Raw genomic sequence first — 14,946 nt, 5'->3', positions numbered from 1 at the left:
ACAACAGCAGCAGCTGGTTCATTGTCTCCCAGTGGAAATGTTAAGCCCCTTTTCAATTATCTTTGTAGACAGAACAAACTGCACTGGCAAAAGCTTATTTATTCCTGCAAGTAAAAACATTTCTGCTTTTAAAGTCATTGAGAGAAACACTGAGCCTCCTACCTTATCTTTCAGCTTCTCCATCCAGCTTCTCACTGAAAAATGAGACAAAAAGAAGTTAGAATCCTCTTACTTATATTCATTAGTAACAGATAATAATCATAGTATTGAAATAGATACTAATTAACTTGACAAGCTGATAACACTTTTTATTAGATTTCCACTCTTTTCGTTCACGGAGAAAACGCAGCAAATCAACAAGAGAAATTCTTTTTGAACAAGAACTTCTCATCCATACACTGGGATGTCAGACAAGGAGATAACCCTGCAGCGTGGCTGTCTCCTTCACTGGCCTCCCTACAGATGCTCTATCCTCTGTTAGGCACAAGTCTGTACTGACACCTAAGAAGGCATTCCTTGTTTTCTATTGCCCTGCTTCTCTGGAAGCATCCACTGTTTGCTCTGGGTTGCCACCATGTACCATCTTCTGACAGGGAGAGTGCTGGAGGAGCTGAAATACCAAACCAAGGAAGTTTGTACTGCCATCATAGACACTTTCATTTCCTAACAGTCCACACATGGCCCACGAAATGGGATATCCAAGAATGTGAGGTCTTTAGTGGCATGTACCTGGGGAGGAAATCTGAAACAGGTATCAAAGAACTGCTTGGCATTGAGCGCACAACTCAGTGACTCCATCGGCAGCTCTACATTTGTCTGCTCCGTATGGAGGACAAAATGCTGAGCACTTTATCATATCGTATCATATCATAACATATCATATATCATAGAATGGCCTGGGTTGCAAAGGAGCACAGTGCTCATCCAGTTCCAACCCCCTGCTGTGTGCAGGTCACCAACCAGCAGCCCAGGCTGCCCAGAGCCACATCCAGCCTGGCCTTGAATGCCTGCAGGGATGGGGCATCCACAGCCTCCTTGGGCAACCTGTTCCAGTGCCTCACCACCCTCTGGGTGAAAAACCTCCTCCTAATATCCAACCTAAACCTCCCCTGTCTCAGTTTAAGATCATTTCCCCTTGTCCTATCACTATCCACCCTCACATCAGCTGTTCCCCTTCCTATTGTTGCTTCAATAAATTCCTACTCACAGGAGATAGTCAAGAAACGAGTTAGAGGTATCAGAGTTCAGCAACTGTGCTTTAAGCCCTGAGCAAGGATCTCTTACTCCAAAGGGACACACGTGGAACCTCTGCTGTGCCCATATCTTTCTGTGGGTTATTTCCCTCAAAGTATGTTAGATCCCAAATGGAACGCAATGTTTATGGAGAGAGACTCTACTTCCAAGCCTGCCTCTTACAGGAGCACCCTTCAAAGCTTTTGTTAGCAATGTTAGGGGTTGCATGTTGGTGTACATATGTGTCATTAGATAACCCTTAGGTCTCACATACATACCAAGAAGCACAGTGGTTAGGAGGTAATAAGAAAAACCACAAATACTGCAAAGCAAAGGAAACCATCCCAAAACTCTTGCCAAAGAGCCTTCAGCTGACTCTCATTTTTCATGATACAGTTGTGTCATATACCAGGAGGACCAGTGACTGTGAGTCAGGGACACACAAAAATGGTTTCAAAATCACAGCACATGCTTGGAAGATCTTGACTGATGTCCTCAGTGCATGCATACAGGCAGCTATGTGTGTCCCTGCAGTGCATACACAGACACAGCTAAAGCTGCCACGATGCTCAGCCGGCCACAGCTCTAGCTAAGCACAAAGCTTATTTTTATATGGCTTCCACAGTAATTACATTGCATCGGTGATCTTGTCAATAGTCGACCCACTTTCTTGCAACTGAACATCATGCCTCTAAAGCAGCAATTAACTCGGCAGTATTTCTGACAGTTTGCATGTAGGGGCTGCTATTTCCACTGGAGAGATCATCTAATAATACTCTACTTTCAACAAATACAAATTCTGGCTTCGTTCCCCTCTGCTCCACAAAACATCAGCACGTCCGACGGTACCCACAGATGCTACGGTACAGATTCACATTTGCTATTTATACAATTGCCTATTATTAAAACCAACCTTGTTTTCAGCAAGGTAGAGCACATGTCAGACACCTTTGGGAATCAGCCTGAGAACGACAGCATGTGGTACGTGCCAGGCTGGACACCTCTGTGAGATGCTCTCATGTGGCCACAGGCTGCTGGTTGGCTCCTGTGACAAGTCGGTGCGCACCAGATTGCTGAGTGAAAAACACTTTTGATGCTACTCATGCACGGAACTATTTTAACATCTCTGAGGAAATGACAAGCCACTGTGTCACTGAAACCAAGCACTTTGTGTTCCAGTTATTTACATATATGTGGATGCTAAGTGTGGGGAGGAAACAGGGCCTTTTATCAAGTCAGGATTTATATCTATGCTTAATGGCTATCATCAATTGATTCTGGACTGCAGCCTCTCCTTAGGCATAATTATACATCACGAGTATTCTGAACTTGGTCTTGGAAGAGGAACACTATGGATTGCAGTTTCTCAGAGAAACAAAAAGCTTTCCAAGAACACCAGGTGACTTGCCAATGAGGCCAAGCAAATAATCGCTAACAAATACTCTATTCCATGTATTTTTCATCCTCTTCTTTTTTTGCCTTCCCTGATCTTTCAGTGTCCTGAACAAATGGCTTCAGCCTCTGGGTGCAACATCAATCCTACAGGTCTGCAGTGCCAGCTCCTCTCCTATGATTTTTGAGGACAGTGACCAGCACCAACTCTGCCTTTGCTTAATGCTGAACCCTGGGCTCCGCAGGGAGCTGAGTCAGACCACTGTGGAGCACTTCTGAAAATTGCATGCATAATCTGATATTTCCTCAGTGATTTATATAACATCTGCATCTCCTCAAATTGATTTTAAATAACATCTAGCTTAAGATGACTGGCACAGGCCAGCCTGAGCTGCACAGGGGATGACAGGCCTATGCCAAACACAGAGCACAGCTGGAATTGGAATCTGAGCAGCTGGGATGAGTTCAGTTACAGATGTATCATGCTATTTTTACTTCTTTTTGCCCCTCAAAAGTGTGCAGGCAGCCATTAAGCAGCCACAGTGTCAACACTAAAGGTGTCGTGCTCATTGGACAAGGTAGGCTGCAGTCTGTGGTGCTGGCACAGCCCTTTCTTATGTCTCTGTTCATTGCAGGTGAGTTGAACTAGATGACCTTTGGAGGTCCCTTCCAACTCAAACAGATCTATGATTCCTTAGAAGACTCCAGCCCGAAGGCAGAATCAGGAAGACCCATAACCAAACCCTTCCTGTGAGTCTGGATTTGGCCAGAGGCAGGCTGAAGGCTCAGAAGACAGGCAAGAGGTGATTTTATGTAGCTCAGATAGTCCAAAAACACCTTTCACTATGGACACCATAACACTAGGAATCCACATTAGCCCCTGTGAGAGATGGTTCTGCTTCCTGCATCAGAGACCCTAAAATCTGGGGCTGCAGCTCCTTATGTCTCACGTGCCCCTCCAGAGTCTTCTCCCACTGATTTCATCTGTGATTTCAGAGGACAAAACAGGCAGCTGGAGACTACAGATTATTCTCTGAGATATTTTTGAGCCCCTCAGCTTTCCACCGTGTCCCACAGCATTGCAACCCTTATAAGACTGGATTCAGCCAGCAAACACAAAGCTGCTCATTTGTTGTTTGTTTGTTTGTTTTTTTCCCAGGGCTCCTCTTGAAAGAGGGAGTGATTGGGTATAACTTACAACAGAGAACTGAAAAGAAATAGGCTAGGAAGCTGCCAGTCCTCTCCCTTCCCTCAATACTTGCAGGTGGCCTTTGCCCACAGTCTCACTTCTTCTATTCAGAGGTCTGCTCATCTTCAACTACACTCTTTCTCACTGGCCAGGCCTCTGGAGTCCCCTTTTGCTCTCATTTCAAACCTGCTGCAAAGCACCAGTCTCAGGGTTTACCCCTGATCTAATGCACTGTTCAACGTCTCTCCAGAAGCTTCTCCCTGCTTCCCCACCAGTGTCCTCAGAAATCAGGAGCACAAGTCCACCGGGCTGCATGCTTTGTCCACTAGGAATAACCCTCACTGCCTAATTATCCACTCCAACACCATGATAAAGTTGCTTAATAATTCTGTTCACTTCTCATTTGTTCTCTCCCTTCCCGAGATAAGAAAATGCAATGACATCCTACTGGTGAAGATTGCAATCAATAATTCATGCCCTCACCCCATCGGTTCCAGTTTTTCCTTCTTGTCTTGAACGCCCTGCTATGTTATCTTGTCGCTTCAGTTTCCAATTTATCAGCTTGTTTTAATCATATTTCCCTTTTTATCACCTAAAGCAATCCTATTTTTCCACGACAAAACAGCACATTCTCCCTCTGACCTGCACACCTCGGTGTATTTTCACACCCAGCCATCACATCTTCAACCCAGAACGTGTTGATAGTGATCTATACAGCAAGCATCTTTCCTCTTAACAGTTCTCCATCACAAACACAGCAACTAGTTTTGAAAGCGTGGCACCCAAGTTTCCATATACACTCCAAAGGGCAGAGGCAAGGCCTGAAGGACGGCGTCTTATGCTCCTCCTGCTCAGTCTCCTTGCTGTGCCCCAGTGCAAGCAATTTGCTGTAGGCAGCTCCCCTCCTCCCCACTTACACACACAAAGGCATGCACAAACCCCGAGCTGCACACCTCGCTCCTTCACAGGCCTTAAAACCTTAAAAATAAAAAGTAGATCGATTGCTTTAAATCAGTCTGGAGACATCAGGCAATCCATTCCGTATGTCACAGATTTCATCTCTTTCTCTTGCAGGTAAAACTTTCTTTTAAATGAGAGTACGGAGAGCAATTTTGCAGAAATGCTCCGTGCTTCGTCTGCTCGGCTCTGACAACTTAATGGCACAAGGCTGCATCAGCTCCCTTTCCTTAGAAAATACAACTGCCAATTTACTTACAAGCACAAATAAATAATAGAGAAAATGGCATTCTGCTGGAAGGCAGCATATTTTTAATTCCAGAAGAAAAACTATTTCTACTTGACAAGAATTTTGATGAATTTCTGCCACAGCCGCACAAAGAAAGGGAGAAACGGCCATGCTCACCCCAGCAAGCAGAATCATAGAATCAAAGAATCATAGAATAGCTTGGGTTGGAAGGGACCTCAAGGACCATGAAGCTCCAACCCCCTGCCACTTGTAGGGCCACCAACCATCATATCTAAGAAGCTGAGGTGCACTTCCTAACTCCTTCCCCTACCACAAAGATCCTTTCCACACTGCCATCTCCATGGCATGCAGTCAGCTTCCTCCTGATTTCTCCCTTTTTCAGCCATTTTCCACTTTGATCTTTGAGGCTGGCAACAGCTCTGCCTTTCAGCCTTTGCATTTCCCTGTAAACTCAGTTCCGCGGTGCCTCAAAATCATTTGTTGGCTTAGATGAACTGTTTGTTTTTCCTCAGTGATCCCAGGCAGGCACAAGATGTTAAAGCGCAGTGAAGGTAGAAAACCTCTCAGCATCCAAAGAGCACAAGGCATCAGCAGGATGCTGCTGTGAACAGGCTGTGACAATCACTGTATGATCACACATCTACGGATCGCACAGCATACAAAACTACACGCGCTCTGGGAGGTGAGATGCAAATGTTGCTTATGGGAATAGCAATGCCTCTGCCAGTGCTCACACTGGGCCAAGTTCTCCACCACTCTGCACAGCTCCTGCAGTGAAACATGGACTTAGCAGCAGCAAGAAGCTGCTCTGCTTTAGTTGATCTCACCTGCCACACTTATGTAGTAGTAATTGGATAGCAATATGTAAATAAACTCCATGCAGAAGCTATTCAGGTTACTAAGCTGAAAAGTTCACAAGTAAAGAAATGTCTCCCAGCAAAAAAATTATTGCTGTATTTTTTTCCCCTTCTTCATTCACCATAGCAGCTGAACTCTAACTAAAGGCTCAGAAAGTCTGGCGCAAGTAGTGCTGAAGATTTCAGTCCCAGCATTTAAAATTTGGCAGGCAAAGTTGTAAACAACTGGAATTTAACAAGAAGCATTAGAGGTGTAATGATTGGCATGGCCATTATTCCAGGCAAGCCACACCTGCACTGCAGAATCCTATGGCCATGCCTTATGGGGAAAGCATCACCATTCACTTGTAAGCATCTCTCAGCCTTAATGACAGGTTTTTAAAAATGCTTTATATGGTGTATAGAGATCCTTAGCTGTCCACTTCCTGATTTACAGCAACTGAGGATGTGACTTTAGAACATAAACTCTTTGTAGCATCATAGAATCATAGAACCATTAAGGTTGGAAAGGACCACTAAGACCATCCAGTCCAACCAACAACCCACCCCCACTGTGCCCACTGACCGTGTCCCTCAGTGCCACATCTCCACAGTTCTTGAACACCCCCAGGTGGTTTAGTCTGGTTACAACTGTCAGATTTAACCCCATAAGTTAGTACAAAACAAAATGGAAATTCATCTCAAGCTACTTTTTAATGCCCATTTTTCAACAAGCCTATTTTCCTCTCCACAACCCAGCATCATTCTCAGTAATCTTGGAAAGACTGCTACCTTTTACCAAATTAAAACTGGATGCTGTGAGAGGGGGAACAAAAAAAGCCAGAGAGAGCCTTGCATATCTTTCCTCTACTCTACCAGCATCCCATTGCAGCTGCAAGACAACAGCAGAACAACAGGCGCTGATTTGTGGCTCAATACCATCAAAACCTCCAGCTGAGGCCACATGTTCCTGCTGTATACAGCAAGGAGAGGCAGTGGTTTCAAACTAAAAGAGGAGAGACTGAGACTGGATATAAGGTTTTTTACACTAAGGGTGGTGAAGCACTGGCACAGGTTGCCCAGAGAAGTGGTGGGTGCCTGTCCTTGGAGATACCCATGGTCAGGTTGGATGAGGCTCTGAGCTGTGGGTATCTCAGTTTGTAGGAGAGGAGATGACCTTTAAAGGTTCCTTCCAACTCAAACGATTCTATGATTTCTCTATGCTGCTTCTCAATCCACCCTTCACCTTTCTCTAAGTGCAAACCACTAGACTTCCATGTCCCATTAACACCTTCTTATCTATCTTAAAAGAGCAGCAGTTAAACTGCAAAATTTCTCTCTGTATCTCAGTTAAAGTCTAATAGTCATCAGGTTCTGAAAATGTTCTTGGCTTGGTTGTTTTTCCCATCTATATAGAGTGAATGTACTTTTCAGAATCATTTTTTCCTGGGGACACCATATGAATGATCTGCCTGCAGCAAGCAATACTGAAATGGGGCATTTTCCATTTTTGTATTTAAGACAAATAATTTATTTTTCTTATTTCAAGATTTAGCCTTTATTTTGGCTGGAAAGATGCAGCATTCGTCAAGAAATGACACAAAGATCAATAAAGTGCTAAATGGCTGGAAATAAAAATGATGGAGTTGGCTTTCAGAGGAAAAAAGTAGATATTGAACTCTGTTTTCAGCAAACAATTATTCTAGTAATTAAACCACAAAGCCCTGAGCATCGATTAGACACCAGAAATAAAATCTGATTATCTCAAAGACTCATTTTCATGCAAATGCTAAGGAACAACAGCAGTCTGAGCAGTGCACACTTAGTCTCCAAAGGAAAATGCATTTGCCCCCATCTGGTAACAAAAAAGAAGGCTGATCCCACATTCCTTTTGCATCAAGAACTGAACATTGATTCTCAGTACGATGCAATGCTTTTGTGTTGAAATACCAAATGGGGGCTTATGGCTCCTGACACTGGTTCGATAGCCTTGCAATTGACTTCCTGTACAACCACAGGAAAATAAATTAATCCTTGTTACTTCTTTTAGTATCCTTACCATGGGAATACTACGGGTATATATGATAGATTATGTTTTGCTTCTCTGTTTCTGTTCAATTCTGCTGCAGGAGTAGGATAACAAACCAAACTCAGCCTTCTCCTCAGTGGTGAAACTTCAGTAGCTTCAGCAGAATTACAGCACTTCTACCAGAAAACGTGTCCAGACACTCTGCCATATTATATGCCTGTAGGATCCACTGATACCTTCAATAACATAAGAAGAACTGTGCATGCCACTAGAAGAAGCCCAGCTCCAGGGAGGAGGTGATAACACAACTGCTACTCATTACTGTGAGCCTACCCAAACTTCATATTTGGTGCTAATGAGGAGTTCATGAAAAGACACGGCTTTATTTAACTTGCATAATGCCTTACCAACTGTCCACAAAGGTGGATATGAACCTGGCTGAAGACTTGGACTATATATTAAGCTCCAGCTGCTTAATACCCACTTCCACTTACAGTAAAACTCACAACTGTGAAGGCTGAAGTTCTGTTAAGTGAAGCTTTATCCAGCTGAGGAAGAAGAGAAGAAAAATTCAGTAGTTTCAGTAGGGAGACAAACTCTCCCAATCACTATTGATGTTCACATCAGACCTATGGGGATGGCCTCTAAGAAGGCTGCAAAGAGAATAAGTGCAAAGCAGTGGAGAGAGAACATGCAAATTGAAGGATCTCAAAAGTACATTGATCTTACACTCCACAGAGATTTCCATAGTGAATTGGCTAAACTGGCTGTCCAGAGAAGTTGTGGATGCCCCACCCTTGGAGATGCCCAAGGCCATGGATGGGGATATGGGTAGCCTGAGCTGGTTGGGGGCACCCAGCCCTCGGCAGGGGGTTGGGGCTGGGGGAAATTAAGGTCCCTTTCAACAGAAAACATTCTGTGACTCTGTGATTCTAGGCTAGCATTCTAGGATTCTACAAACTAGAAGTCAAACAACAGGATTTGATACATTATGAAGTGCTAATACAGCACTGACCACAATGAAATATGGGGATCCAAGTCCCATCCTTGACGATGATAACATCTGCTTTATCACTGACCAGCACAAAGCTTGGAAGCCTAGTGCCAACTGAAAAGCTGGCTCCAAGGCTCAAAGCCTCGTTCTGCTTTGTAGGTGATGAAGCCCAGCAGCGGTTCAGGCTGGGCTCCAGGGCAAGTTATTTCATGTGTCTGTAGCTCAGATCCCCAAGTGCAGAACAGAGCAAATGAGAGCAGACTCTTTGTGAAGCATCCTTCACTGAAGAGGGAGCTGGCCACTAGTGCTGCAGAGCCTTCTCCAGAGCAGCACAATGAGGATAATTACTCAGCTCTTCTATTTCTAAAGAAGCCAACACTTTGCATGCATTGGAAAATGATAATGTGTTTGCCAGAAATGCAGTAACTATATCTAAAACTCTTCATTAACACAGAAATGTCAAATAACAAATTAGAATCAAGTATCTACAATTAGGCTAAAAACCCACAACAATTTGTTGCTCTTTGCAAGAAGTCATTTTTCATACTGTTTATTGCAAATGAAGTCTCATTACGTAATGATATTCAGCTCTTCCAGTACTTTGCAGCTTTATTAACTGCATTCACAACAGTTCTCTTATATAATATAAACAAGCAACATTATCTTCATCTATTGACTGGGAAGCCAGATGTGATGTATGCAGATTTGGATAATTACAGACAAAAGGAGGCAGGATGAGCCAGAGGCAGTGCAAAGCCAGTCAAAAAAAAGCAGGGACAAATCTCTTCAATGCAGACACAGGCTTTCCACCTGAGAAGCAGAATTTCCATTTCAACACCAAGAGGTTCAGAGCAGTGCTGAGTTCTATCAGCCTCACCCAAAACTCTATTTTAATGTCATAACACAATTATCCAGATGATGCTTCCCCTTTAGCTAGCAGCAAGGCTTCTACTGAAATTTGGGCCTCGAGAGACAGTGAGTGCTTAAAGTCAATGGATACTTCTCAGAAATAATGACTTAGATGCATGATGACAATCAAACCAAAATGGTTTCACTGTGCTGGCTGGGGATGAAGCCATGCTGACAGGAAAAAGCTCTCCTAGGAGGCAGAGCATGACAATCTGATGACGGGTTATCCAAATGAAGGAGCCACATCTTTATTTGGTAGACAAAGCTGGACAAGCCTGAAGAGGGGGAAATATCTCAAAACATCTTCACAGTGAAAACTCTCTGAAAGGCACTGAAGCAATTTTGTTTTGTGACTGGACTACCAATTTCAAGGGATGCACTTTGGCAGGACTGCTTTTGTTTGGCGTTTTGAAATACTATGAGGCCAAATTCAACACCTGAACAAGCAGGCCTGGCTCCATTAGGTTGATGGTGGAAAGCTCTACCTCCACATCTTCCTGGCACTGTACTTTAACCTCGGCCCCTCCAAATTAAGGTTAATTGCAATGGCTTCAAGGGCTGCAGAGAAACAAAATCTCATCAGTACCCATCAGTAGTTACAGAGGCTCTGAAGACAAATGAACATCCCAAAATCTTGTTGACTTTTGCTCCCACACAACAGGCACTGTAAAATCATCACCTCCCAGCCTGCTCTGCTTGGTCCTACAAGTGAAAGGGTTCATTTATCCTCAGACTGACTCTTATCAGCATTTTCCATTTGTTTCACTAGATCAGCTAGCTACCTGCACACCAGCTCCTTGATCCTACCCATGCCTGAAGAAAAATCTCCCCACGAGAACAGAGATGCATTAAACAGGCTAGGATGTCCTTGTGCTGTTTTCACTAACAGCGTTCTCAGAATGCCTCAATACAAAATCAGTGAGCTGTCAGAGGATGTTCTGTGTGCTTTGCCTCTCTGCTCTGAAATGAATGGGTCTGTTGCTTCTTCAAGCAGATTTAGATCATCTCAAACAATTTTCTTACATTGAAAGTGCATTACTCTGATTGGAACTGGTCAAAGACCACTGTCTGATTAGGATAGTGATAAGATGCGGCTGTAAGGAGACATTTTGGAATATGAACCTCTCTGAATTAGCTCCTGATTTTGCTGCCATCATCTGTCCAAATAACAAAGAAACAATCTGATTTACAAGGATAAAGCTTCAGAGCCAAATTTGCCTCCAAAGTAGCAGCAAATGTTTATTATCTAAAGGCTGGTGGCTACTGTACAGCTTCCAAAGCTCATGAAACAGAACTGAAAGTTTTCTGTTCACTTGACAAGTGTTGGACCAGGTCCTCCAGGAATGCATACTCTGCAGAAACAGACATACAGGGAAGTTAATGACATGTCCCAAGGAGCAGACAAGCAGAGGACAATTTCTAAAATTATTTTTGATCAGGATTGATTGTACACTGGTTTTAAAGGACAGCAAATACACTGAAGAACTTAATTCACATATACAGGCATTCCAACAACACCTCATTTCATTGAATGATAAAATTACACAGAATCACACAGAATGGCCGGATCATGAATCTCCAACCCCCCTGCCACATGCAGGACCACCAACCTCCCCATTTAATACTAGACCAAAATTGTTTGACTTGGAAGGGACCTTTAAGGGCCATCTGGTCCAATTCTCCTACAATGAAGAGGGACACCCTGCAGCTCAATCACATGCTCAAACCCCATTCAACCTGACCTTGCATGTCCCCAGGGATTGGGCAACCTGTGCCAGTGCTGCACTACCACTATTGTAAAATATATATATATATATCCACTCTATCGCAGATGACACCAAGTTGGGAAGAAGTACCAACCTGCCTAAGGATAGGAAAGTTCTATGAGGAACTGTGCAAGCTCAATTGCTGGGCTGAGGCCAGTGGAATGGAGTTCAACAGGACCAAGTGCCACGTCCTGCACTTTGGCCACAACAACCACAGGCAACACTACAGGCTTGGGGCAGAGTGTTTGGAAGGCTGCACAAAGGAAAAGGGTCTGGGGGTGCTGATCAACAGCTGGCTGAACATGAGCCAGCAACATGCCCAGGTGGCCAAGAAGGCCAATGGCATCCTGGCTTGTGTAAGAAATAGCACAGCCAGCAGAAGCAGGAAAGTGATCATCTCCCTGCACTCAGCTCCAGTGAGGCTGCACTTGGAGTACTTGCATTCAGTTTAGGGTCCTTCACTACAAGAAAGACATTGAGGCCCTGGAGTGTGTCCAGAGAAGGGCAATGAAGTCTGGAGCACAGATCTTATGAGGAGCAGCTGAAGGAACTGGGATTGTTTAATTTAGAGAAGAGGAGGACCAGGGGAAACCTTATCACTCTCTACAATGACCTGAAAGGTTGTGCTGAAGTGGGAATTAGCTTCTTCTGTCTAACTAGTGACAGGACAAGAGGTGATGGCCTCCAGTTGTGCCAGGGGAGGGTCAGGTTGGATATTAGGAAAAAAGTCTTCTGTAAAAGAGCAGTCAGATGCTGAAATGGGCTGCCCAGGGAGGTGTTGGAGTCACCATCCCTGGAGGTGTTCAAGAACCGTGGTGATATGGTACTAAGGAACATGGTTTAGTGGGAAAATATTGGTGGTAGGTGGATGATTGGACTAGATGATCCTGGAAATCTTTTCCAACCTTGGTGATTCTATGATTCTATTTGTTTTTGATGACCACATCCCAGCTCACATTGACACACATATGCCAACAGACCGAAGCTCCAAATTCTCTCCATCTCCATGGCCCCATGCGCTGGGCAGCTGCTTCAACCATTAGTTGAGATGTGAAGAGGGCTGGGGATCTGAGTAATCTCCCAGGACCCATTATCAGCTGTGGGGCTCTCACTCCTACTGACATCCTCAGGTCCCTGTCAGGTGGTAGGATGTGTCAGGCCCACATGTCCCATCATACAGAGACTCACTTGTAGGGAGATCTCTGTGAGGGCTGCAGGATGCAGCATCACCCATGAGGGATGTGGATGCAACAAAGGTCAAAAAGATAAGATGCAGCAGCAGAAAAAGGCACAACAAAATATGTGAAGATCTTTGCCAGCATTTTTGTCTCTTGGCACGCAGATAAATCACATTACATGTGGCTAAAAGTAATCAGCCTGGAGAAAGATGCAGGCATTTCATCAGACTTCTAGCAGGGGGCTCGTTGCTTATCTTCCAACAGGTTTTGCTAAATCCTGCAAGGCAGTCAGTGAGCAAGCTCTAATCTCAAAGCCAACACTAATAGCCTTCCCTGAGAAAGAAACTGTTATCCAACACCGCGTTTGAGAAATACACAAAGCCAAAAAAGATTGGGAACCAAAGTTTTCTCTTGGCTGTTTTGGAAGCATCACAGCTTCTTGGCCAAGGAGCTCTGGGCTTCAAATAGTTCTATTTATTTTTACTTACAACAGCAAAGGTTCTGCACTGGAAATTTTCTGGGGAAAGGTTTTTGTTTTTTTTTTTCCACAGCATAAGCAAAACCTCTTTGGATCACCTAAAACCTGCAATTCTTTGTAGGTACAGGAACAGTAAAGTCATGGAGCACTTTCAAAATGCAGTCCTAAACATGGAAGACTTATTGGCTTGTCTTGTAATGTTGTGAGCTGGTTGACAGATTCAGGCAATTGCTGCTCAAACCTCGTTAGAGGTTTGATGAATGGACCAGGTGAGCTGTTGATTTAAACCTGTTCATCACAACATCCCAATTTATAGATCTGCCCACTGACTGAGAAATGCCATTTGTCCACATTTATTTGAACTCCCCTGAGCTAAGGATTCCTTTTTGAAATTATTTTCTACAAGACAACAAGCAGATCCACGAAGCCAAGATGAGCTTTTGGAGTCTTTACTGAGACAGGTGTGGGAACCCATGTGCATTTTATGCATACAGCAAGTTTTCCATCCCAGTATTTGCAAACAGTGAGAAGACACTGCAAAACAGAGCGGAGCAAGTCAGAAAACGCCACTGCTTTCTGTGCTACTAGAACCAGCTCTTCTGCACTGAGGACTCAAGATATGATGCTGCCTCTGCTGCAAGGGATATGAGCTCAGCCCAGCAGCGACAAGAACTGTACAGCATACAAAATGAAGCATCAGAAATAGAAGAGGACAACATGAACTCACTGGTATCTGTTCTCAGCTACACATCTTTGGGCCCTGAGCTAAATTATCAAGCTCAGACCTCTAATTTCAGTATAAGTGTTTTATGTGGAGCTTTGTGTACCTGAAAGACAGTGTGCGCTTGGAAGCTATCTGTGGTCAGTAACAATCAATATTTTTTGTCAGCAAAAATAAAACAGGGAGAAAGAGGAGGAATACATTATCAATTACTTTTATCACTGCAATACATGAAAGCCCACTTGAGATGACACACTCCCGTGATAAGTGCTCTACAAACATGTAAAGGGAGACTGTATCTGCCCAAAAGAACCTCAACCAATACATCACCACAGAAGCTGTGATATCAGCCCACCAATGGATAACAAGACTCAGGAACAGAAGGAAGGGATTTGAGCAAGGTCACATAACAAAGCAGTGAAACTGGCAGCAATGAAGCAGAGGAGACCAGACTCTGCTTACAGCCAGTCTAGGTCAGACTGAAGGTCTGGCTTGATTAGTAACTCAGCATCTAACAGCATCTTTGGGAAAGCTTAGGGATGGGACAGTCATACAGCAATGTTCCCCTCCCTGCAAAGGATCTGATTTATTCTTTTGCTTACTCCTATCAGTTATCCTTTGGTTAGTCTTCCTCTTCCCTGGAAGTTTTCCAGCTCTACTGCATCCTCTTCTAGACGCAGAGTGGCACAAAGTATTTAGGATCAAAATGACAGCTGTCATTTTGCTCTCTTTTCCTCTGATCCCCCCAGCCTACCAGGCCCATGTTTCTACCGTAACATCCTCAATACGGTTCTCCTCTGTGCAGTTGTTGGTATCCTCAAGATGGGATGCAAGAGCAGATACTATAATGGATGCCTTGAAGCAGATTCAGAATACATGAAGAATTATGAGTTCCAGTTTTTTTAAACCCTCATATTCATCATCAGAGCCCACACATCAGTGACTACTCAGCGCTTAATAACTAATCATTGCTGCTGTCAATCAGTACTGCTGAAGAGCTCTATCCCTGCAGCA

The 14,946-nt window shown here is 44.0% G+C and overlaps 1 protein-coding gene across 1 annotated transcript in view; it reads right to left on the bottom strand.

Annotated features, from left to right (window-relative positions):
- ARMH4 (armadillo like helical domain containing 4) overlaps positions 1–14,946 on the bottom strand; it is a 49,066-nt gene that overhangs the window by 3,833 nt on the left and 30,287 nt on the right. The window contains exon 7 of the mRNA XM_042869628.1: positions 163–194. Coding sequence (XP_042725562.1) covers positions 163–194 — 32 coding nt within the window. The remainder of the gene's footprint in view (positions 1–162; positions 195–14,946) is intronic.

Source organism: Lagopus leucura, unplaced genomic scaffold (genome assembly GCF_019238085.1).
Source record: "Lagopus leucura isolate 7727_CA_CO unplaced genomic scaffold, USGS_WTPT01 Super-Scaffold_1, whole genome shotgun sequence".
NCBI lineage: Eukaryota > Metazoa > Chordata > Aves > Galliformes > Phasianidae > Lagopus > Lagopus leucura.
This window is presented reverse-complemented; position numbering and strand designations above follow the sequence as displayed.